The following is a 24,017-nucleotide window of genomic DNA, read 5'->3' on the forward strand; positions in this document are numbered from 1 at the left end:
TTGAATTGTTGTTATAAGCCTCCCCAAGTTGTAACTCTAATATGGAGGGCCATAGGAATCTTTTAAATAAATAGTAAACAAACTTTCTTAAAACAAGATATATTTAAGCAATTGTTTTGGTTCGTGGAAAAAAGTACTGAATTTTAAGCTTCAAAATAGGTATGGCAGAAAAGAAAAGAATACAGTACATAGGTAAAGTTCATTAGATACATACAAAACCTGAATCTCTCACATGCCAAATTGAAGTGCAAGGAGACAGGCACAAGATAAATGGAATAACACTGATACTGAAAAGCTGTTCTAGGGCGGAGTGGGGAAAATTTACCAAGGACTGATGCTGAAATTCTGGAGTATGTTGTAATTGACAAGCATATTCAATGTTGTGAAAATAAACTTTTAAAAGTATCTGTTCAATAAAAGATAGCTGCTGAAGACAGTACGAATTTGTTGCATACTTTATAGTTACCATGTAGTTTTTCTTCCCTCCAATATTTTGGATCATCTAATTTTAAGACTCCATTAATTCAATTTGTTTTTATACAACAGATAAAAATAGTACAGGTTTTAATAAACCATTATAGTCTTTGATCCTTGGGCTTGATTTAAAAAAAGAAGAAAGTGTTGAGCAGGGACATCTGAATAGAATTAAGAAAAACATTATATGCATAATGCTCTAAACATTATGCACATAACATTGGGGTGACACCAGGGGTGTCAAACTGGTGCCCCATAGGCCAGATGCGTCACATGTAGGCCACACCCACCCCAGCTCCGTGAAGGGAAAAACGTCATAATGTCACGTGACGGCAACATGATGCAGCAAGTTTGATACCCGTGATCTAAACAAAAAACAAACACTCATAAGCCCCTCTGAACGACCCATGATCTTGCCTTACCAATATTCTGATGTAATTCACCAAGTGTGCCATGGTAACATACCTTAACTTACAAATAATAATTAAAATAAGCTATTTATTAGCTAATCAAAATGTTAAGACAACACATAACAACAGCATTCTGTTTCCAGTACAAGAATTTTACTGCTCGCTGAACACTGAGAGTCCTAGACTGCTATTAATATCTGTTATGAAAGGCATTTTAATTTACTTAATTCGCTTGAGTTTTTCTGCCAAGGCTTCGGCTATAATCATTAATCAAGTATCTGTCATTTTTACTGATATATGCAAGAAAAAGAACAAATTTACACAACGTTTACTACAACATTTTTCAGCTGCTACAATAACAGGAACTGCTTCAAATGTGTTCTTATGTGAAAAATATTTCAATAAAATCCAGGGAGTTGGAGACTTAGTTTTCTGTAGAAAGACAGAAGTATAACAATTACTAAACAGACTTCTCTGCAACTGATCAAATAATGATTTGAATGTTTTTATTCAATTGTATTGTGAAGGTTACAATTTATATGTATCTAATTTTTAACAAGTGGATCGAATTTAGTACTTAATTTTATTAGTAAAACCAATTCAAGTAAGTCAGCTAGATTTTTACCTAGCAGTTTAATATGGCAAGCTAGAATGTCATCTGCTTTACATACATTTAGGTAGTGTTTCCAATGGGACAAATATTAAACTAGAAAGCCAATACAATTTAAAGCAGGAGACAAGATTCATTTGGTCATTTATCCCAGAAAATTAAAGAGCAAAGGTGATACCATACAATATTTTGCCTTTCAATATTTTTTAAATATCAATTAAAGAATCTTCTTGTCTGTACAGGTGGAACAGCGTCAGCAGCTGCTTGAATTTACCTGGGGCTTTTTAACAGCATAGTTTCCTTATCGATAACCAGGACCTGGCTGAGTATAGCCCTGGCCAAATGGAGGACGACTGCGTGCATAAGGATTAGGGGCGCTTGGAGGAGGAGTCATAGTAGTTCCAGGAGGTGGGGTGAAACCAGGTCTTGGCTGGTAGGTGCTGGGCTGGCTAGGAGCCATTCCAGGTTGCGATGCTGGAGTTACATTATAATTAGCAGATTGGGAGGCCTGAGTTGTATAATTTTGTGGAGCGTAAGTGCCTGTTTGATACTGCTGAGGAGGCTGAGCTGGCAGCTGTGGAGCTGTGCCAGGAAAGCCAGGAGCTGGAGCCTGGGAGGCTTGCTGGCTGTATCCTTGGAACTGCTGTGCTTGTTGAGGAGCAGTCTGTTGGCTGTAACCTGCTAAGAGATCCAAGGAAAACAACATTTAGGTGAAAGTAGAACTTGCTTCGTTATATTAGCATCATTTATTTATATTGAGTTTTACATGAAGTAAAAGACAAATAAAAATATTTAGAAAAGAAAAAGGGGCAAGAAAAAACAAAAAAAGACTACACTTATAAAATATAATAACTCCCAATCTTCTCTTCAACAGATATTGACAACCTACTGTGTTTCCCCGAAAATAAACTCTGTCTTATATTTTTTTGAACCCTGAAATAAGCACTTGGCTTTATTGCCATGTGCTCAAAAGCCGGATTGGGTTTATTATCAGGAAATGTCTTATTTTGGGGGAAACAGGGTATCACCTCCCTTCCCTTTTATCTCTTCCAGAAATCCCTTCAACCCCACAATAAGTTCTCATCTTTTTCTATTATAAAATCTACAAATGGTTGATTTGTTTTATTCTTTGTTTAGCATAATGCCTATAAAAGGTCCCCAGCCTCTTAGAAAAGCATCTGACTAAACAGGGAAGTTTCGCATTTCTGCCAATTCTAACAGTTTATGATTCATTCGTCCATTGTGGGAATTTCAATACTCTTCCATCTTTGTGCATGCTATTGTACATAATTGCCATTACCACATACAAAATTAATTTCTCTGTGTGAGTGTGTGTGTGCGCACAAATGTGTATGCATATTCTGAAACAGTTATAAAATTTAAGTACAGCTATTGAAAAAATGAATTCAGAATTCTTCAGCCCTAAATATGTATAAACATGGTGTTCTGTATGCATAGAGGAACAGTTTCACAAAACTTTATTCTAAAAGTTGATTTGTGTAGGTGAACAAAATATAGGTTTTTTTAATATCCAGCACCATCAAGTTCACACACTTCAACAAAGCATATGTGTGGGGAAAAAATCTATATAAACCATTAAAAAAATGACAAGATGGTAGACAAGGTGAAACTGTATGAATTTGTATTATTTATGCATAAAATTATATAAACAAAATATAGTATTTTTCACATATTTTGATACGTACAAGGCCTCTTTAGAACAGATGCACATTTTAAAGAAGTGTGGACCAAATGGGAAACAAGTTTTGTTTCAAGTTTGTAACAAAATAGCCCCGTTCAAAATGTTCCATAGGAGGGGCCGATGATTATTCTCCATCAGAACAAAACCTATAAATGACTTTTGAGCGTTTTGTTCCAACCACAAAATGCTATTTTGGGAACATATTTTTGTTCTGCACTCATAATACCAATAATAATCCATTAAAAAGTGAGAAATGCCTGTTTCAACATTGTTTCTAAAACCAGATTGCTGAAAACATCTGAGCTCAAAATGGCCAAGTTTCAAGTCAAAAATTTTAGAGTTCAAAACGCTTAGTACCTCCAAAACTATCAGTATGTCTGTATGTGTACATGTAGATCCCAGCATGAAATAATCAATACACACTTGAATGCAAAATATTATCTCCAGATATAATTTTCACAAATACAAAAACGTAGATAGGAGTGTATATATTTTTAATTCTATGTGTTCAGTTATATCACAAATAACTTTCAAAGAGAAATTCACTGGTAATGTGAAACAAAAATCTGGAAGGGATGGGAGACTAAGAACTCCATTTATTTCTTGCATAAAACACACCTGAAGCTACTTGCAATGAAACCTCTCCAATGACTGGAATCCTGTTAGCATTAAATACCAGATACATAATAATTATTAAAAACTCAGGATCCTTAAGAGAAAGCAATGACTAAAATACACTCTGAAGTCAATTTTGAACTCACCTGAATTTGGGCTCAAAATTTACTTTGAAACAATCAAGAGCACAACTAGACAGTTTTGGTTGAACTAGGCTGACCTATAGCTACTGATGATACTAAGAAGTAAAAGACTATCATCTTGTAATGTACATCTGCATCACAAAACTAATTTCCATACGCAGAAGGAACTGTTGGTAACTATACTGATTAACAGCTGCTAAAACTCAGGAGGCATTTATTTTGTGTCTTTGTAGGAGCTGGGCCTCAGATTTTGTTTTGGAAGATTCATCCTAAACAAAATGTTCAAGGGAAATGTAAGCGTTCAGATGCAGCTTTTCTTCTAAAAGTCATTTGATTTACTGGGCATTTGAAAATATTTGACTGGTTTCACTGTAACTGTAGGATGCTAGATTTTTTTTCTAGAGGAAATCTGCAGTCTGGTGGAATGAGCAAGCAAAACATAAGCAATTGGGCATTTTCTACTGTTTTTATTTTTTATGTTAAACTTAATTATAATAATGCATTCCATCTGTTTTTTCAAACTATTGTACAATATCCCCTTTAAAAAATGAAGACACTGAAATATGCATGATATATATCATTATATTTAAACTATTAAAGCAATCAGCTCTGGGCAATGGTAGCATTCAGTTGCTACTTAGGAATATATACATTATCACTTCAAAACAGCTCTAAACATACAGTATCTAAAAGTACCTAGAGTTGAGAATAAGAAGAGCTTTAAAAGTACTTGTGCATTAATAACTCATTCCTGCTTTATTTTTTCTTTAAAAACTAAACTAAAAAGAAGTATTCAAGTAGTTACAAAACTATTTAGCAATGCTGAAGAACCTGCCACCTGCTTACCTTGATATTGTACCCCATATTGTTGCTGAGGTTGAGCTTGTGGCTGTTGAGAAGGATATCCAGCCTGTTGTGGATACTGTTGATACATTTGGCCTACCGATTTAAAATTTAAAAATTTTACAACTTTAGAATATTGCTTACTTAGCTTTATCTTTCTCATATATTGTTCTCTTAAAATAAGAATTTTCAGCTTATAACTATTTGTGTAGCAATTGTTCAAAGTTACAATGACACTGCAAAAAGTGACTTACAACTAGTTTTTGCATTTACAACTGTTGCTTCCAATGGTCACATGATCAAAATCTGACTGCTTGGCAACCAGCATGTATTTAGCACGGTTGCAGGGCTCTGGGGACATGTGATAGCCATTCGTGACCTTTCCAGACAGCTTCTTCCAAATCTAGGAAGCCTGATTCACTCAACAACCACTTGATTTATTTAACTGTACTGATTCATTTAGCACCCATGGTAAAGAAGTTCATAAAATTAGATGCAACTCACTTTACAGCCTTGCTTAGCAATAGAAATTCTGGTCCTTATTGTGCTCTTAAATAAAGAACTACCTGTAACTGATTATTTTCTAGGGTCAAAAGTATCATTGCAAGAATGTAGTTTATATTTTCTCCTCCAAACAATTTCCCTACGAGAACATACCATATTTTTCGAAGTATAAGACGCACCTTAGTTTTTGGGGAGGAAAATAAGAAAAAAGCTGACTGGCAGGTGGATCAGCCTCCCGGAATACCCCCAATCAGCTTTCCCAGAGGTGAATTTTAGCAACAGGTTCCTTGGTTGTGAGCTCTGGGCCTTGCTTTTTTTTTTTTTCTGCCTCTGAAACAGCTTCAGAAAAAAGCCTTTGAAGCTCTGTTTGGGGGCTTCTTTTCTGAAGGTGCGTCTTATACTCCGAAAAATACAGTACGTACATGTATATATACAGTTGCCTTTTGCCAGTAAATAAAAATTGATTTAGGGAAGGATAGCAATCTATTATATGCAAAACACTTTGGGAGGAAACTTTTAGTTTATCAATAGGGCAGTACGCTTCCTTCTCTCTCAATCCGCAGGACCACTATCACTAACTGCCTGTGGAAAGAATACCTACCAAGAGGAAGATAACAACAATCACAGAAGAGCCTGCATAAACACACACTGCTTTGGAAAGGCAGTTTTGTGTGCATATCTTTAGGTCAGAAATAATATTGGAATTTTCTATCATCTGTACCTAATGTCTGTGAAATGAACCAGATATTTAAAAATGATAATATTTCTGACTATTTATTTAGAAAACTTAAGTAGTACTTCTAGTAACTGCTTCATTTTTAAGCCACTATGCTAAACCTTCAAATAGCCTTTATGCTTTCATTTTAGAGAACTCTTTATTATGACTCAGCATTAGTGCACCACCTAGTGCTAGGTTACACAATCAAAAAAACCCTTTTTAAATCGTACATTATGCATGTTTCCTGTATTTGATTAATTAAAACAGCTAAAAACCATCTGTTAGCATATAAAGTACTTTAGAGTAATATAAAAACACCCACAATTCCAAGAAACAGAATTACATTTTGACAGTGAAAAAAATGAAGAAGCGATGACTAAACATATACATAGCCAGACGTGAATTTGAACAAATGTGGCTTGAAAACAAAGATTAAAAAAAAACAACTCAAAGATATCACAAGATATAAATGCTTGAGAGAAATCTAAAGGTGAGGCACAGAGTCACGGAAGTAAGGGTAGCAAGGCCAGGAACAGTTAAACAAAACTGCAAACAGCCAAAAGTGGTGTGGAACTGCAGGAGCAAACGTCATAAACTGTATCACATTGTGAGATATGAAAGGGCAACTATGTTCATTGGGAGTAGAATAAACATGAATGAATTGCTTACCATCTATTTGACCAGTTTGGGGCTGAGATCCTCCATATGATGGTTGCTGTGGTTGAACACAGGGTGGATGGGCTGCAGAGGATGCAGAAGTGATGCTGTCAGGTGTTCCTGAACGTTCCTCCACCGGGGCACTGGGTGGCCCTGGAAAAGAAAATATTTTGAAAATAAAATAATGAACAATAATCTGCTATGCCTTCTGGAATCCAATGTTCTTACTTTCATAATAAAGGTGGGATGCAAATAAATAAACAGCATATACTAAGATAGCTGCAGAACATTAATACAATTAATCCCCTGTGTCAGAAATGCATAGCTTTCTAGTTAGCCTTTGAATGGATGTCTGGATCCATTCTTCAAAAAAGGATAGGAGCCACAATGAAACCATTGAAATAAAATTCAATTTCATATAATTTTAGTCTCTTTTAAATCAAATTAATTAAATATAGGTAATATTACTTCCTATGCAGCTTTCCCTTCTCTCACTTAGAAATCACAAATCGATGACTACTTTTGGAGGGTTTCTGGAAATTATACCCAGGGTTTTCAAGTCTGGGAATGTGTTTTGTGACATTTTTGCCAAAAACCAGCATTCGCTTCATTTTCAGAAAAAATACTACATTGTGAATAATTGGTTTGCTTAACAAATGTGGTATCTGCTTAACAATTGTGATGTTCACTTAACGACTGCCAGTTATAAAATTGGGAACATAATACATATTTCACTACTTAGAGAAATGTTATTTTAAATAATGCAAACAATCTCTCCAATACTATGCAAATATGCTATTAGGCTCCAAATTAGCAATTTTTGTACAGCTATGGCAGTACCATTGTATGCTCTAAACCACATTTTAAAATTCATTTTTAAATTTAAGTGCTGCCATGTTATATCTGCTTTAAAATGCTGCCATCTGCTGTTTGCTTATATTACTTTTTGAAACTCAAATAGTAGTATTACTGACTTGATACTGACCAAAGTAATTTTCTCAGCTGTTTTGACCATTCGCTTAGACAAAAATAACTATGATGAGTTTCACGATTATTCATAATTATTCAGAGTAGTACCAACTCCAACTGATATTAACTTCCTATAATGTACCTTATAATGCTGAATTAATTACTGTTACAGACAGATTCTGGAGTGCATCCAAGCGAGCAGATTCTAAACTTCATCATGTTCAGATATTAATCATACTAAAAGATTTAACTGGTATTGAAGTTAACTGGAACTTATTTTTAACAGTCTATTCCAAGCTAATTAAGTTAAATCCAATCCATTTCACAGCACACGGCGAACAGATATGAATCCAATCCATTAAATCAATGTTGCAACTTTATCTTTCCACTAAACTTCAGGGATAGTTCTGCAACGAGTAGTCATGTGTATCTACTATGCAGTAGCAATTATCTGTCATTTAAAAAACACTGTGCTAATATTTAGCATGTAAAAAAAAATTAAGATTAATTTCCTCTACCAACTGAATTCTCCATTTTTTAAAATTCCTTATTGTGTGTTTTTTAACTATTAATCTTCAGGTGTGAGATTAATATATTGCCAGGTGTGATTAATTGCTATTAATCCTCAGGTGTGAGATTAATATATTGCCACTGTTGCTGTTCAGAAATTCAGTATACATATATTCCCAATATATAGATTTCCCAGATTTTGTAAGTCAAATTTATGTAAACCAAGGCAATCCCTGAGTATATTATTAACAGCTGTTATGAACTGATGGTGACTGCCTACTAAAACATCACTTTCCATTGCTTAAAATTCAATCAATGTGAACAGATAAATGCTTAAATCTGCACAGCCTAATTATGCCCCTAGTAAATTAATACAGTAATAAATCGCCAGCCAAGTATGTCTTTATTGCATTTATATCTCAAGTTTTCACTGAAATATCAAGATTTCTTATACACTAGTCATCTGTTTTATCTCGACAACTATCTTTTGATGTGATTTAGGCTGAGAGAGAATAATGCCTTTCATCTGCAGCCGATAACAGAGTTCCGGATCGATCTGGAGCTCTGTTATCGGCTGCAGATGCCTTCCGTCAGGCATCTGAAGATGAAACAGAGGTCGGGGTGATGCGTGCGAGTGGTGGCAAGTGGCCGCAGAAGAAGTGGGCCAGCAGCGGGCTCCTGCTCGGTGGGGCTGTTGGCGCCACTGCCGAGAGGTAAGTCAATAATTAGAACCCTCCAAAAAGAAGGCCTAGTCATTTTTTCAGGGATCAAAAGAAAATAAGACTCGGTATTCTTTTTGGAAAAACATGGTAAATTTTGATCTCGTGATTATGGGGATGCTGTAACGTTTGTTAAGTGTGAAAATTAGTCATAAGTCACTTTTTTCATAGCAACTTTGAACAGTCACTAAATGAATGGTGGTTAAGTTGAGGACTACCTGCATGATGATTCAAATGTATACTTGTGGTGGTTTACTTAAGAGATATAGGCTTGTACTGAACCCATGTTGGAAAGAAGTACATTAGATAAAAGACACTAAAGGGGGAGGGGGAAGAGAATATGGAGTTTCAGTTCCATTGGGGGAGTAAAAATAATTAATGCAAAAAATTGAAATCTGAAATTCCTTCACGTACAAGTAGTCATCACTTAATCACCACAATTAGGATGGAATCTTGGTTAAGTAAGATATCACATGAATACTATGCTCAGCGACCCTAATTCTAGTACTCCTGGTTGCAGATGTTAAGCGAACAGACTGAACTAAAATCCTTATCTCCCTTTGTCTTTGTGGCTTCTCTCCCTATCAGGGAGTCCTCTTGACAAGTGGTAGTAGCTTCAACCTTGTCAGCTTCCCCATTGGCTTTCTGAGGAAGCCAGTGATCACAAGATGCTTGGCAATATAAGCAGGTAGCCGAATACCCAGGCTGCAAACACATGAGTGTGTATGTCTGTGTGTGCATGTGTGTGACAGAAAGGGGGGGGGGAAGGAGGAGAGAGAGAAAGTTTTGTGATGGTTGGAAGTACTATACAGGCCGTAAAGCACTCTTTCCAAGGCTTTTGTAAACTGAATGGTTGTTTAGCGCATGGCCCTTAAGTGAGGACTACCTGTACCATCTATAAAATTACCATATGCCTGGCCAATTCTGAAAGAGCAAACTTCAGCAACAGTTTTAATAAAATATATATTCTTACCCGACACCTGATCATCTGCCAGCCCAAATGCTGACAAGACATTTTTGTTGATTTCATCTTGATTTTTTAATGGATCAAAAGCAGACATACTTGCTGCTATAACTTGAGTAGACGGCTTGACAGTTGAATCGGCACTAGTAGGCTTGTCTTCCCTACCCTCTGCAACATCTGCAACAGAGGTGGAAATTTTCAAAAGTCTGAGATTACGGTAGCCCTTAACACTGTTAGGTAACAAGCCTAAACTTTACAGACTTAAAGCAATTACAGCAATGCACAAAAAGTTGCAAGGTCAAAACTCCAAACCCAGAATATTTCAATTGGACCTTATTAGAAATGATTCCATGTTGGAAAAGCATTTAGTCCTCACCTAAAACATATAATTCAAACCAATTTTGCAGTTCCTTTCTTAACTTCTGTTAAGAAAGGAAAGGCCTCTTGATGTGTTTAATGGGCTGGCCTAAAATCCAGGAAATTGTCCCTTCTAGTCCAACCTCAGGCACGAAAGCCACCTAGGTGATCTTGGCCATTTACTATCCTGCAGCCCAACCCACCTCACAGGTCTGTTGTAAGAATAGGAAGAGGCATATATGTTTGCCACCTTGAGTTACTTATTTAAAAAATACTAAAGGCACCATAAAATAAAACTAAATGCATGACAGTATTATAGGTTGTGTTGGGAGAGTTTATGGGGCTATATTTTCTTTTTACTCTGTTATTTCTTTGTTATGATTATGAGGCACTCAAAGCTCTCATTTTAAGATGGGCAGTCATATAAATATTTTAAATAAACTAAGTGGTAAATGAGGCTAGAACAGAATGTTTAGGGAACAGAGCATTTCCACCCTGGAATGTTTGCACATTTCTAGGCAAACATAGCTTATGAGAAAGTACATCCACATCAATCCATTTTTAAGTAACGATTATCAACTTACCATTTTCAGGCAGACTAGTAGAAAGTCCTGGCTCAGCAGGCGGTTCTAAGCAATCCAATAAACGATTCACTTTGTTGCGAAGCTCTATAAGTTCTCGGCGAAGGTATTTTACCTGATTTGATTCTAACGGTCTTGGCTGCCCATTAACTATAAAACAGATATCACACTAGTAAGTTTTCACAAGATAAGACAAAATAGTCTTTAAGACCTTATAACTTGTACATAACATGTATTACCTTATTTTTTAAAGAATAAAACGCACCCTTTTCCCTCCTAAAAGGGGGTGAAAATTTAGGTGCGTCTTAATACACCAAATGTAGCCCCGCCCACCCACTGGCTCCCACCCTTTGGCCTTTGCCTCGCAGCAGTTACCTCCTTGCAAGCAAATAGCAAGAAAAAACAGCTCCTTTCAGCTTTAGCACAGCCTAATTAGCACAAGTTGATTGGATCAGCCTCCCGACTCTCAGCTGATTTGTTCTCAACTGTTTTGAGTAGGACCCTGCTGCTTGCTGCAAGGAAGAAAATTGCTGGAGCAGATTTTTTTCCCCCTTGTGCTAATCAAGCTATGCTGAAAACAAAAATGAAAGTAAAGCAGGCTGTTTGCTGCAATGAGGCAAAATTGCTCAGAGGCAGAGGCAGATTTCTTTTTCTTCTTTTCCTCACCAAAAAAGGTAGGTGTGTCTTATAGTCCAGTGCGTCTTATACCCTGAAAAATATGGTAACTTCTTCAGAACAAATGATATGCACCATCTATGTTCTGAACAGTTACGTGATTTCTTGGGAATGAAAGAAAATTTATTACCAAGGAAAATAGAAAAAAAAGTATCAAGCAACTTTTAACAATATTTTTACTTACCAAACAGTGTCAGTTTCAGGATTCTACTGCACTGAATTGCAAAGGAAAGATCTGAACTATCAAAGATAGTTATAAGATCTCCATCTGTTAATTAAGAAGAATGAGGAATCAGATACAACTTCCAAAAAAAAACCCCTCACATATCAGTGTCAGCCATTTAAAAATCTATTTCCAAAAGATAACAAGTAGCTGGGAGGGAAGGAATCAAATAAAACCTGGTAGCACAGGCAGAGTTGAAGTCCTGTCAAAACGTGTTCCAAGGCTTTACTCTGTATTCTTCAAGTAACAGTAGGGGCGCTTTGATATCATAAAGATTCTTTGTGATATATAGATTTTTAAAAATCTCCTGGCCAATGGAGCCTGCAAGCTTGACTCCTCTGCTAGCATGGGTGAGGCAAACTAATCTCATTGAGATGACCTGGTCCCTCAGGTAACCTGAGCCCATGCCATGAAAGGCTTTAAAGGTGATTGCCAACATCTTGATTTACATCCAGAAGTAAACACGCAGCCAGTGCAGCTCGCAGAGAAGTTGTGTTTCATAGTCCACTCTTGGGGCCTCAAAACTTCCAGCACCACTGCACTCTGCACCAGCTGTAGCTTCTGAATGCTCTTCAAGGGTAGCCCATTTAGAACTGTTGCAGTAGTCTAAACATGAGATGATTATATCTTATGACATAGTGCAAGGATGTTCCCAAGACATTAAGCATATATATATAGCACGGATGGAAAAATTAGCACTAAATGTTCAAGTGGAAGTAATTAAAGATATTCACAGCAAACTTTGCTAATAGGTACCTTGGGTATGTAATACTTAAGGCTGTGCTATAACCATAATAATGCTCCAAGATGCAATTATTGCCAGTCAATAACTAACAAGAAGTGCCACTAAGCTTATCCAAGGTGCAACAATTACAAAATGCAACCACTCAGTTTATGCCATTTAACTGAGCTGTGCCTAGGTTGAAAATAATTTGAAAGAAGTGTTTGGGTTCTAGTACAGGCGGAATATCTATCTGCCATTTATTGAAGTATATAGTTTTTCAGGCTTCTATGTAAATTCTGAAAAAGGATGAAGTTATTCTAATAATCATGATAAATGCAATGCTTTAATTATTCCATGGAAACAGCTGCTTTTTTCAAATACATGAAAACCTATAAACAAAGGTGTCTATTTTAATTACTAAAAATACTTCATTTACAAGAACTGTACAGCACTTTTGAATCGTTTATGAAATGTGTAAACTCTATTAATGTTCCAACAAAAACCAGAAAATGTTTGTTTTTTCTCTGGTTACAGTGTTAAACAAAAGAAGAAGTTTGGATAATATATATCTGAGAAGTACTATCTGAGGCTTTCCATTAAGACTGAAAATTATGAAAACTGCATACATATAGGTCAGAATTTATATTTACTGCATTAACTATTGCCTCTTCAGGGATTCACATATCACTCTCTGCTAATTGTAGCAAGGTAGGACTATATAAATCTCCTATTGAGAATGCTATAAATGTCTTCATCATTCCCCAAAAGATTTCTCAAGGACAGGTTATATTTCCAAGCTGTTTCTTTCGTCCACCTGCCTTTCCAATACAAGTCCACTCCACTGGATAAATTTCATGTTATAAATCCTTCCCTATGTCACTAGTTCCTAAATCTTAGTTCTGCATTCTTCATATTTTACTATAAAAGTTACCACACTTGCATCATTTTAAGGCAAACGGCCATTTTAGACTGGTTTCGAACATGTGGCCAATGGCCCAACACAGAAGATAAAACAAAGGAGGAGATACATATACAAGTATTATTGTACAAAACATTACTTCCTATAAAAAATCTGTTGCAATTTAATCATACTATCATAAAGTAACTATATAATGTAAGATTCAATGTAACTAAGAAAGATCTAATTACACTGATACTGTTCTGTTTTGTAATTTCATAGCTTTGCATGCACTAGAAAAAACGTGTTCCAAAGCAAAAGTTGAAGACTCCATTAGTTTTTCATTATTAGACATTAGAAAATGGAAAGTAAAAAAAATCCTACCTTCATCCTTATATTTTATTGTAACTTCATCGTTGCTCAGCAGTTTTCCCCTGAAAACTCTTTGCATCATCAGCACCAACTCATCATAGGTGATATCCTCATTGTGAATTGGAATTCTCCTAATGTCATCACCCAGCTGAGCTTTAATTATAAGCTTTCCACTCAAATCCAGTTGGCCGTTCATAGTTACTACAGGTCTTCTTACAGAAATATAAAAATGGATTAGTAACATGAATATCTATCAATTTAACCAAAATACAAAGTAGGCTTATGGTGGGGAGAAGGAACAAAAGCCTCCCCCCCACCGGCTCTGTGTGTATGTGTTCATATAGGTGTATAAATAAATGGCAGGGCATTACTATTAGGAATATCTCATGCCCTGGTGTTTCAGTAGCTTTGTAAAATTCTGAAGGAAAGTTAGATTTCTTTCAAAGTGACCCAAATTGAATTTGTGATTTAAATTTTGAAGAATTGTCATCCTTAAAAAATACTCCTCTATTTGGTATGCTAGGAAAGAAATAAATCTTTTAAAACATAATTTCAAAAATGTAGACACATGAAAAAGTGTGAAATTATAAGGGACAATTGCAGATTTATCAACCGTAAATAGCATAGCACAGTACATTATTGACTACAAGAGTGACATAGTCACCAAGATTGTCAGCATTTAAACTTCCCATTTAAAAAAAATAGAAATAAAAACAGAAAATTTAAAAAGATTACGAAATGTCATGAGGAGATTATTTTGCAAGACTTCTGGAGTCATAACGTGAAATCTCACAATTTTTGTGTTGATTCTCATGAAGGATATCAAGAGATTTTGGATAATTAATTTTAAGGGCTGATGAAAACAATGTTTCAATTACTTTAGATAAAATTGGCTATTTAAAGAGTTGAGATCAATTTACAAATGACATTTCATCATAATAAAAAAGAGAAATCACTCTAACTTCACAATACTTTATACTTTGATAAATCCTATAAAAATATATGTGTAAATCACCTGTTTTGCACTGGTTCCCAAAAGAATAATGATTTTTGCTTTCAGCTGGATGTCAAATGCCCCGCCATGCAGTGTTGATTAGCAAAATAGGCAGTAGTGCACAATACCTGCAACAGAACATTAAGTTAGGTTTTGTTATCATCTCTCAAGAGACAAATATCATTCATAAGCAAGTCTACATTTAAATGTTTACATTCTCAAGATATAACCCTGACTCTACACCGATTTCACTAATACTTGAGTTGTATTATTGCTAAAATATCCTGCTTTTAAGTATCCCATTAAGAATAAATTAGGACCGTAAACTATATAACTCAGTTATTATTTTATATTTCATCAAGCCAAGGTAGAAGGCAGTTTAGAAAGAACAGATCAGGTTACTTGGTGGCCGAAAGGTTATGCATAGTTCAAAACTACAAAATATTCAGTTCTATAATTCTAGAGCCAAAAACTTAATCTTGCTAGGAGGATTAATGATTGGAAAGAATGCCTGCAAATGAACATCTAAACAATTATAATCCCTATAGTTTACATTGTTCCCATGTAAAACACGTTTTAATATTTAGTATTATCACTCAATTGTCAAAAACACAAGATGATTTTTTTTATAAATTTCAGTTTTTTATCAATTCTAAATCATTTTCAAATAACATGTGTAATAGCATATTGACAGCTCCCCCCTCAAACCATACAGAAGAACATTCCCTAATTCTCCATTGGATGTACAGTATTTATTTCCTTCCAGTACTAAAAAATCCAGACATATGAACAAAATTCTGAATGAATTTTGCCTATGTTGGAGAACAGGAAAGGAGAATACAGAGGATCTCATTCAGCAGATAACATACAGTATGAAGAACAATAAATCCAAGACCTGTTTAATATACTGTATTGCATTATCTTGATTTAGTGTTTGATTAAATAAAAGTATTATACACACTGGGAGGGAGGGAGAGAGAGAAAGAGAAAGTATAAGCAATTTGTTTCAATGATTACTATTTATTTATTAAGAAAATTTATATGGTTGCCCAACTCACTCTGTGTCTCCAGGTGAACTGAACTATAGATAAAATCCAGTACACAAACCAATAAACCCCCAGTTCCCTAGCGATAACAATCAGACCAGCTGCTTGATGGACTCAATGCATTACAAAATAAATATGTATAATGCAGTGACTAGCATAACCCAGCAAAATTGTTTGATGCAAACAAGAAAGAGGCTATCATCTGCTGCTATTTAGATAAACTGAAGAATAAGCTTAAATCCAATTAAGAATTTTTAATGAAATCTTTATTGGTTAATATACATATTTTAAGTTGCAGCAAGAACTGTGAAACAATGCTACAGCCCCAAGAACATAATTTCTGACTTTATGTATCAGAGAAATAGAAATCTTTCAGATATTCAGGAATTATTTCCTACTTGGGATCTAATCTTCTCCATTATTTGTACATAAAATACAGTTAACCTATAAAATGTATTAGTTCTTTGTTGACAAAACCTCAACTTATTCTTACTATTGTCATATCTTTTAAAGATTCAAATATAAACAACATTTTGAAATAAAGTTCCCCCAAATGTATTTTTAAAATAGTATATTATTTGTTTAGTGACTACAGACTCTTCTACATTTCTTTTGCTTTATCTTTTTGTTTGTAATCTAACAATTATATTGTACAACAGGAAAGTATAAATGAGTTAATCTATAGTGGCATACAGTAATTTTAAAAACCAATATCCATTTCAGAATCGTCACTGAAAGATATTCCATAAGAATCCTACCAATATTTAAGATGCCATAAAACTTACTTTGTTTGTTGTATCAAATTAACTAATGTTCTGGAACCTTTTATTACTGCTCTAAATGTCATCCTTTAAGTTTAATTTGTAATCAAGAAATGGCCAAAATCTTACAAGTGAATTTGTTGTGGATATATATGAAGCTTTCAGTGCAATTTTCATTAAAGGCAGATAATTTGGGACTAATGTTGGCCTAAAATCCTATATTCACTTATCTAAGCCTCACTGAAATCAGCAACTGTATATTTCCAGACATATAAAACTTGTATGGTACATATGTTAAGGAATTATAGGTAGTCCTCAACCTATGACTACAATTTCATTAGTTAAGCTAGGCTGTTGTTAAGTCAGTTGTGCCCAATTTTATGATCTTTTTTGCCAGAGCTATTAAGCAAATCACTGCAGTTGTCCTGTGGTGAATATGTGTGGTCATTAAGCAAATCTGGTTTTTCCCACGGATTTTGCTTGAACTGGCTGGAAAGGTCATAAAAGGTCATCAGGATGCTGCAACCATTGTAAATACATGCTGGTTTTTCCCACTGATTTTGCTTGAGCTGGCTGGAAAGGTCATAAAAGGTCATCAGGATGCTGCAACCATTGTAAATACATGCTGATTGACATGTCTGAATTTTGATCATGTGACTGTGGTGATGCTATGTTGGTTATAAGTGTGAAGACTGGTAGTAAGTCGCATTTTTCATTATTCATGCAACTTTGAACTGTCACTAAATGAATGGTTGTAAGTGGATGCTGCAGTGGTCGTAAGTCACTTTTTTCAGTGCTGTTGTAACTTTGAATGGTCACTAAATAAATAGTTGTAAGTCAAGGACTATCTGTAATTATAGCTTTACAGTGCTGAATGTTTTACAGGTAGTCCTTGACTTACAACTATTTATTTAGTGACCATTCAAAGTTACAACAGCACTGAAAAAAGTGACTTACGACCACTGCAGCATCTCCATGGTCAAAATCAGAATGCTTGGCAACTGGTTCATACTTATGACGGTTGCAGTGTCCCAGGATCAGGTAATCAACTATTGTGACCTTCTGACCAGCAAAGTCAATGGGGAAGCCAGATGCACTTAATAGCCCTGTTATTAACTTTAACAACTGCAATGAATCACTTAACAAGTGTGGCAAAAAAAAGTTGTAAAATGGGGCAAAACTCAGAAACTGTCTTACTTAGCAACAGAAATTTGGGCTCAATTGTGGTCATACCTCAAGGACTACCTGTATATGTACCTCTGGTTCAGTTTGAAGGATTATAAAGCAATTATTTTAATAAAAGCCTCCTTAGGTGATGGTCCAAGGAGTTTATTTAAATTTATTATTTCATTATTTATTTCACAATGTGTACAGTCTGCCCCCATCCTGTCAGACTCTTACTTTCACATGAAAAACACACCCTAAAAGTCTCAGTATATCTAGCATAATTTACAATGTTATGTTAAATATACAAAAAGCACCACTACGTTTTGTAAGTCTACACCAGAAATCATCAAGCTCTTCAATTCCAATCATATAACTTAACTGCACAACTTAATTGTAATTTTAATTTTAAAAATTAAAAATTGAACACTTCTCAGTAGAATGCTCTACTTTGACCGGTGATTAAGTATTAGAATCCTATGGGAGGTGGAATACCTAGGAAATAAAGAGCTCCTAAAGTGAAGAAATTGATGAGAGCTTGGAATCCTAAGAATTTTCAAAGGAGACAAGTTACCATAGATTTATGTGGAATAAATCCATTCATTTCAAAAGTCAGATTTTAAAGCAAAACCCTCCCTCTAACAACAACAGAATAACAGAGTTGGAAGGGACCTTGGAGGTCTTCTAGTCCAACTCCCTGCTCAGGCAGGAAACGCTATAGCATTTCGGACAAATAGTTGCCCAAGCTTTTCTTAAACCCTCCAGTGTTGGAGCATTCACAACTTCTGGAGTTAAGTTATTCCACTGATTAATTGTTCTAACTGTCAGTAAATTTCTCCTTAGTTCTAAGCTGCTTTTCTCCTTGATTAGTTTCCACCCATTGCTTCTTCTCCTGTTTTGGGATGCTTTGGAGAATAGCTTGACTCCCTCTTCTTTGTGGCAGCCCCTGAGATATTTGAACACTGCTATCATGTCTCCCCTACTCCTTCTTTTCATTAGACATTCCCGATTCTTGCAACCTTCATTCCTTTTTAGACTTCAGTCCCCTCCCTAATCGTCTTTGTTGCTCTTCTCTTAGAGTCTCCACATCTTTTTTGTTTTTAAATATAGTGGCGATCTAGCTTGAATGACCTTGGCCACTATCTTCCCTTTTTCCAAGTAAGGATCCTTTGCAGCTTTTTAAATCGGGCATCACTGGGAGAACCCCGGTTTTCACAGCCCAGCCTCGGGGACCTTAATTTACAGAGCTACAAACTGCTCGTTGTAAAGTTTCCAGCATCGGAAGAGGGAGGGGAAGGAATCCCCCCCCTCCAATAAAAAGCAGCTTTCTAAGCAAAGATCTTTCTCCCCATAAAGGTGACACCCCGGAATAATGCACTGCGCCCCATAAGTTTCCCCTGTTTGGTTGCAACAGGCCGATGAGGCTGCTCGCCTTTGGGCCAGCAACCCTGAAAGGAAAGGGAAGCGGGCGCAGGAAGTGACAGCAGCTGACCGGCGCTCAACTACCTCTTTCTTTTTCACGAGAAAAATGGAAGGGCGAAATCTCCTTCTTCCCCTCGCGATCCTCCGGCCGGTTGCCCACCCCGCAGCCCCCCACATAACACATACAGAGCAGCTCGGCCGCGCCCATTCAAGACAAGGCCACGGTTCCCCGGCCGCCTCGATTTTGGCTCTTCTAGCACCAGGAGATCATGGGCAGCGCCCCACTCAGCCACGCACCCGGCCCAAAGTCCCCGCTACTCACCGCCACCGCCGCCGTACGTGGCAAAGGGAATCTGCCAAGGTGGTCACGGCCCCGCCCTCAAGCCCAAATCTCCGCGCATGCGCACCGCACTCGCGACCCGACAGCGAGTACCTGGCCTGGAAACGCTTCGTCACAGGAAAACGGAGCTGCGCAGGCGCAAGAAGAGCCGTCGGGGAAGTCGTAATACGCAATTCGGAATCGTCTGCGGGTCCCCCCTTCCTCCCCCTCCGTAACTGAAAGAAGATCTTTTGTTTCTACACGTGGTAGAACGGATTGCCAGAAAAGAATTTCTTGTGGATTTGTGAAATTAACATTTTTTGTAAAACAAAAACATTTGCAGTGATAAGTGTTCAGTGGCAACGTTTACCCTTTGCATTAAACCATATTTTAGTTGGATTTAGGGCAGTACGTGAATGCGTGTTCAGCCATGAAACCACTGAAATTCGATGAAACTGAAACAATAAAAATATGCTCTCCTGCTCCTAAGAACTGAATTCTGCATAATAGACAATAATTCTTCTCTCACAGCCACCTTGGTGTGACATAATTGTCATGTAATTTAAATTATAAAATTCTCTCCCTGTTATTTAGGAAAATTTAGGAAAATTTATTTTAATGTCTACATTTTTGAACCGCCCAGCTTCCTCAAAGAGGGAGTATGCCATCTTGTTAACATGACAGTCTTAATACACTTGGCATTGCCTTCTTATAAAAATATCAGCAGAAATTCTGTCAGCAATAGAGATTTTTTGCCTTGTCTTTTTTCTACAATATCCTGTAAAATTGTGCTATATGGTACAGCAATGCATTCTAGGAGGCAGAGGTGGTTTACAGTGAGCTCCAGGTTGAAGTTCAGCAGACGACCCTTTCTACTGTAGGAAGTTAGCACCCACCCCTCTCCTAGGAAAATGAAATATTGTAGGAAATATTAAAAAGGCAGAATAATATTTTCCCTAAAGAAGAAACATGTTTCTAAAAGACATAAATGCAGAGCCTCAGCTCCCTCCCTGCCCCTTCCCAGCAGATATTTTGGTGCCAACCTATCTACAAAACAAAGGCTGGGTCAGTTTTTCTACAAAACAAAAGTCATGGTTCTCGGGACATGATAGGATTAGCCCTCACTCAAGATCTAAGCCAAAGCCATTAAGCCATACTAGGAATTGCCCAAAATCCCTTCATTACATCTTCACCTAGCAAGATTCAAACAGGCCTGGGATTCAAGTTACCCCTGCATAACCCCATGGGAGTCTAACAACCATATTTCTTACACAGGAACAGGAACTCCAAGGCAGGGCCCATTCCAACACTGTGATGGTACCATACTGATAAATACATTTCTCATGAGATTTTACAATAGATAAAGTTCTACCACTTGATCTAAAGGACAGGTGACTTCATCCACGTGGCCAAGACGTTTTTTCTTGACTGTGGGTGCAGCCTGGTTACACCTTAATGCATTCAAGGTCAGTCTTGATAAGCAAGTAGAACAGATTTAAATAGAAGAGCTACGATATATCCACAGAATAAATAGGAAAAGGAAAAAATAGAATTAGAATTAGAATTAGAATTAGAATAGAATTCTTTATTGGCCAAGTGTGATTGGATATACAAGGAATTTGTCTTGGTGCATACGCTGTCAGTGTACATAAAATAAAAGTTACATTCGTCAAGAATCATAAAGTACAACACTTAATGATAGTCGTAGGGAACAAATAAGCAATCAAATCATATTAGGAAACAAAGGATACCAGCAACAAGGTTACAGTCATACAGTCATAAGTGGGAGGAGATGGGTGATAGGAACAATGAGAAGATTAATAGTAATGCAGATATAGTAAATAGTTTGACAGTGTTGAGGGAATTATTTGTTTAGCAGAGTGATGGCGTTCAGGAAAAAACTCCTTTTGTCTAGTTCTGTTGTGCAGTGCTCTATAGTGTCGTTTTGAGGGTAGGAGTTGAAACAGTTTATGTGCAGGATGTGAGGGGTCTGTTAATATTTTCACAGCCCTCTTTTTGATTCGTGCAGTATACAGGTCCTCAGTGGAAGGCAGGTTGATAGCAATTGTTTTTTCTGCAGTTCTAATTATCCTCTGAAGTCTGAGTCTGTCTTATTGGGTTGAAGAACCAAACCAGACAGTTACAGAGGTGCAGATAACAGACTCAATAATTCCTCTGTAGAACTGTATCAGCAGTTCCTTGGGCAGTTTGAGCTTTCTGAGTTGGCACAAAAAGAACATTCTTTGTTGTGCTTTTTTTTTGGTGACGTTTTTGATGTTTGGTGTCTTATTTTAGGTCTTGAGATATGGTAGGACCTAGAAATTTGAAGGTCTCTACTGTTGATACTGTGTTGTCTAGTATTGTAAGAGGTGGTAGTATGGGAGGGTTTCTCCTAAAGTCCACCACCATTTCTACGGTTTTGAGTGTGTTCAGTTCCAGATTGTTCTGATTGCACCACGAGGCTAATTGTTCAACCTCCCATTTGTATGCAGATTCATCATTGTCTCGAATGATACCGATCACTGTTGTGTCATCTGCGAACTTCAGTAGTTTAACAGATGGATCGTTTGAGATGCAGTCATTGGTATATATAGAGAAGAGAAGTGGAGAGAGCACATAGTCTTGTGGGGGTCCTGTGCTAATTGTACAGGTATCTGTTGTGATTCTGCTTAGCTTCACCTGCTGCTTCCTGTCTGTTAGGAAGGACATATTTTGGGGTCCTTGTGAACAGTTTAGTTAACTGAAATCTTAAAAGAATGGAATTGTAAAGTATTTTGTATAATAAAAACTATCCTGGTAATTAAGCTTTTTGTACAATAGTTTTCCAGTCTAACACCTTGTCTGACTTGTTTTATTGCCAGCGGGTTTCATAAATTAGACTCAAGATTAAGTAACTGACAAGCAGGGAAACATTTCAGGTTTTTGCCAGGGAATGAGTCTTCTGATTTCCTTGCTACTTAAAGAATACAAAGACTATTTTAATATTTATGCACATCTATATTATAGAAAGGTTAATCTATAGGAGCAGCAAGCTTTTCACATATTTATCATTTTCCTATGAAATCTTTCACCAGTGATTTTCATTTTTACTGTAGAGTACCTATCTTGATGTATCCTGTTCTAAAGAAGAAACAAAGTTCGTACTGCGTGGGAGATCAAAGTTCACAAAGTTGTAGAGATGGTATTAATTATGCTGTTGAATTTAATAGTATTCCAACAGATGGCTGAATAATCTTGTATATCATGCTGAGTAACCAATAAACTCACTGGTTTCAAGTGAGGCAATGATGTGAATACTGATGTATATTATAAATTGGATCCATATACCATATTTAGGCTTGGTTTGTATGACATGATTAATTATATTCACACAACAGGTGGAGCTGTCATAATTGGGTTATTTTATCATTAGATTTTTATTCCTGTCTTTATTAGTTTTATAAGTAAGTCAAGGCAACAACAACATAATCCCCCGCGCAGGGGATTATGGGGGCAACGAGGCACTCCCATGTGACACCTCTCCTGCGCAAGCTGCACTGGCTCCCGGTGGTCTTCCGGGTGCGCTTCAAGGTGTTGGTGACCACCTTTAAAGCGCTCCATGGCTTAGGGCCGGGGTACTTACGAGACCGCCTTCTGCCAACAATAGCCTCCCACCGGCCAGTATGCTCGCACAGAGTGGGCCTCCTCAGGGTGTCGTCCGCCAGACAATGTTGGCTGGTGACCCCCAGGGGGAGAGCCTTCTCTGTGACGGCGCCCACCCTTTGGAACAACCTCCCCCCAGAGTTACATACAATAACAGACCTCCGGATTTTTCGTCGGGCCCTGATAACCTATTTATTTCAACTAGCTGGGCTGGCTGGAGTTAAATTTTAAATTGATTTTAAATTGGGTTGTTTTAATTTACGGCCAAAATATTTAATTATTTTAATACTGTTTTTTAAATTTTGTATGCTCTGTTTTTTACTTTGGCTGTTCACCGCCCTGAGTCCTATTTGGAGAAGGGCGGTATAGAAATGGAAACAAATAAATAAAATAAATAAACAACATACATAATTCTACTTCTATTTTCCACACAACAACAACCCTTTGAGATGAGTTGGGCTAAGAAAGACTGACTGGCCCATCCTTCTGGCTTTCATGCTTAAGTCAGGACTTGAACTCACAGTTGCCTGGTTCTAGGCTAATACCTTAACCCAGACATGTCAAACTCAAGGCCCCTGGGTCCATGATATAGTTAGATCTGGCCCACATGGCTTCCTGGAAACAGCGAAAGTCCAGCCCCTGCCGCCCTTGGTCCCTCCATGCCACGCCACACCTCGGCCTCACCTTGGCCAGCCTCACAGAAGCAATTGCAGGGAGTGGGGTAGGACACCAAGCAACTGCAACAGCGTGCAGAAATGATCCCAGGGGATTGGGGTGCCAGGCACGCAGCACAGGTAAGTTAGCAATAACTACAGGTTGGAAAGTTTAGATTCAGCTCTGCCCTTGTCTTCTGGAGATAAAACTGTTAGGAAAGGTCTCCTACCATTAAAATGGGGCAAACCATTGCTGCCGCATTTGGGGATTCGTGTGACGCCTGTGTTGCTGAGGGAGAGCAAAGCCGCAGGCAGGGCAGGCTTGGGCCTAATTTTCTACCCAGAAAC

General features: G+C 37.0%; 1 protein-coding gene across 5 annotated transcripts; it reads right to left on the minus strand.

Moving 5' to 3' along the window:
• Positions 1 to 957: 957 nt before the first annotated feature.
• TFG (trafficking from ER to golgi regulator) lies at positions 958 to 19,454 on the minus strand. Of its 5 annotated transcripts, XM_070942740.1 has the most exons (10): positions 19,378 to 19,454; positions 14,684 to 14,790; positions 13,681 to 13,877; positions 11,636 to 11,719; positions 10,780 to 10,926; positions 9,848 to 10,015; positions 6,689 to 6,829; positions 4,801 to 4,893; positions 1,769 to 2,175; positions 958 to 1,316 (listed from the first exon to the last, which is right to left on the minus strand). In XM_070942740.1, exons 3-9 carry the CDS (start codon positions 13,862 to 13,864, stop codon positions 1,796 to 1,798), a joined length of 1,197 nt encoding a protein of 398 aa, XP_070798841.1. In that variant the 5' UTR covers positions 13,865 to 13,877; positions 14,684 to 14,790; positions 19,378 to 19,454; the 3' UTR covers positions 958 to 1,316; positions 1,769 to 1,795. The 5 variants fall into 5 exon arrangements, with proteins under 5 accessions (XP_070798841.1, XP_070798842.1, XP_070798837.1 ...); XM_070942741.1 differs by lacking the exon at positions 958 to 1,316 and having other exon boundaries at positions 1,369 to 2,172; XM_070942736.1 differs by lacking the exon at positions 958 to 1,316 and having other exon boundaries at positions 1,369 to 2,175.
• Between the last annotated feature and the right edge of the window lie 4,563 nt (positions 19,455 to 24,017).

The sequence above is a fragment of the Pituophis catenifer genome, unplaced genomic scaffold (genome assembly GCF_029215685.1).
Source record: "Pituophis catenifer annectens isolate HBS135680 unplaced genomic scaffold, rPitCat1.0.hap2 SCAF_4, whole genome shotgun sequence".
Lineage (NCBI taxonomy): Eukaryota > Metazoa > Chordata > Lepidosauria > Squamata > Colubridae > Pituophis > Pituophis catenifer.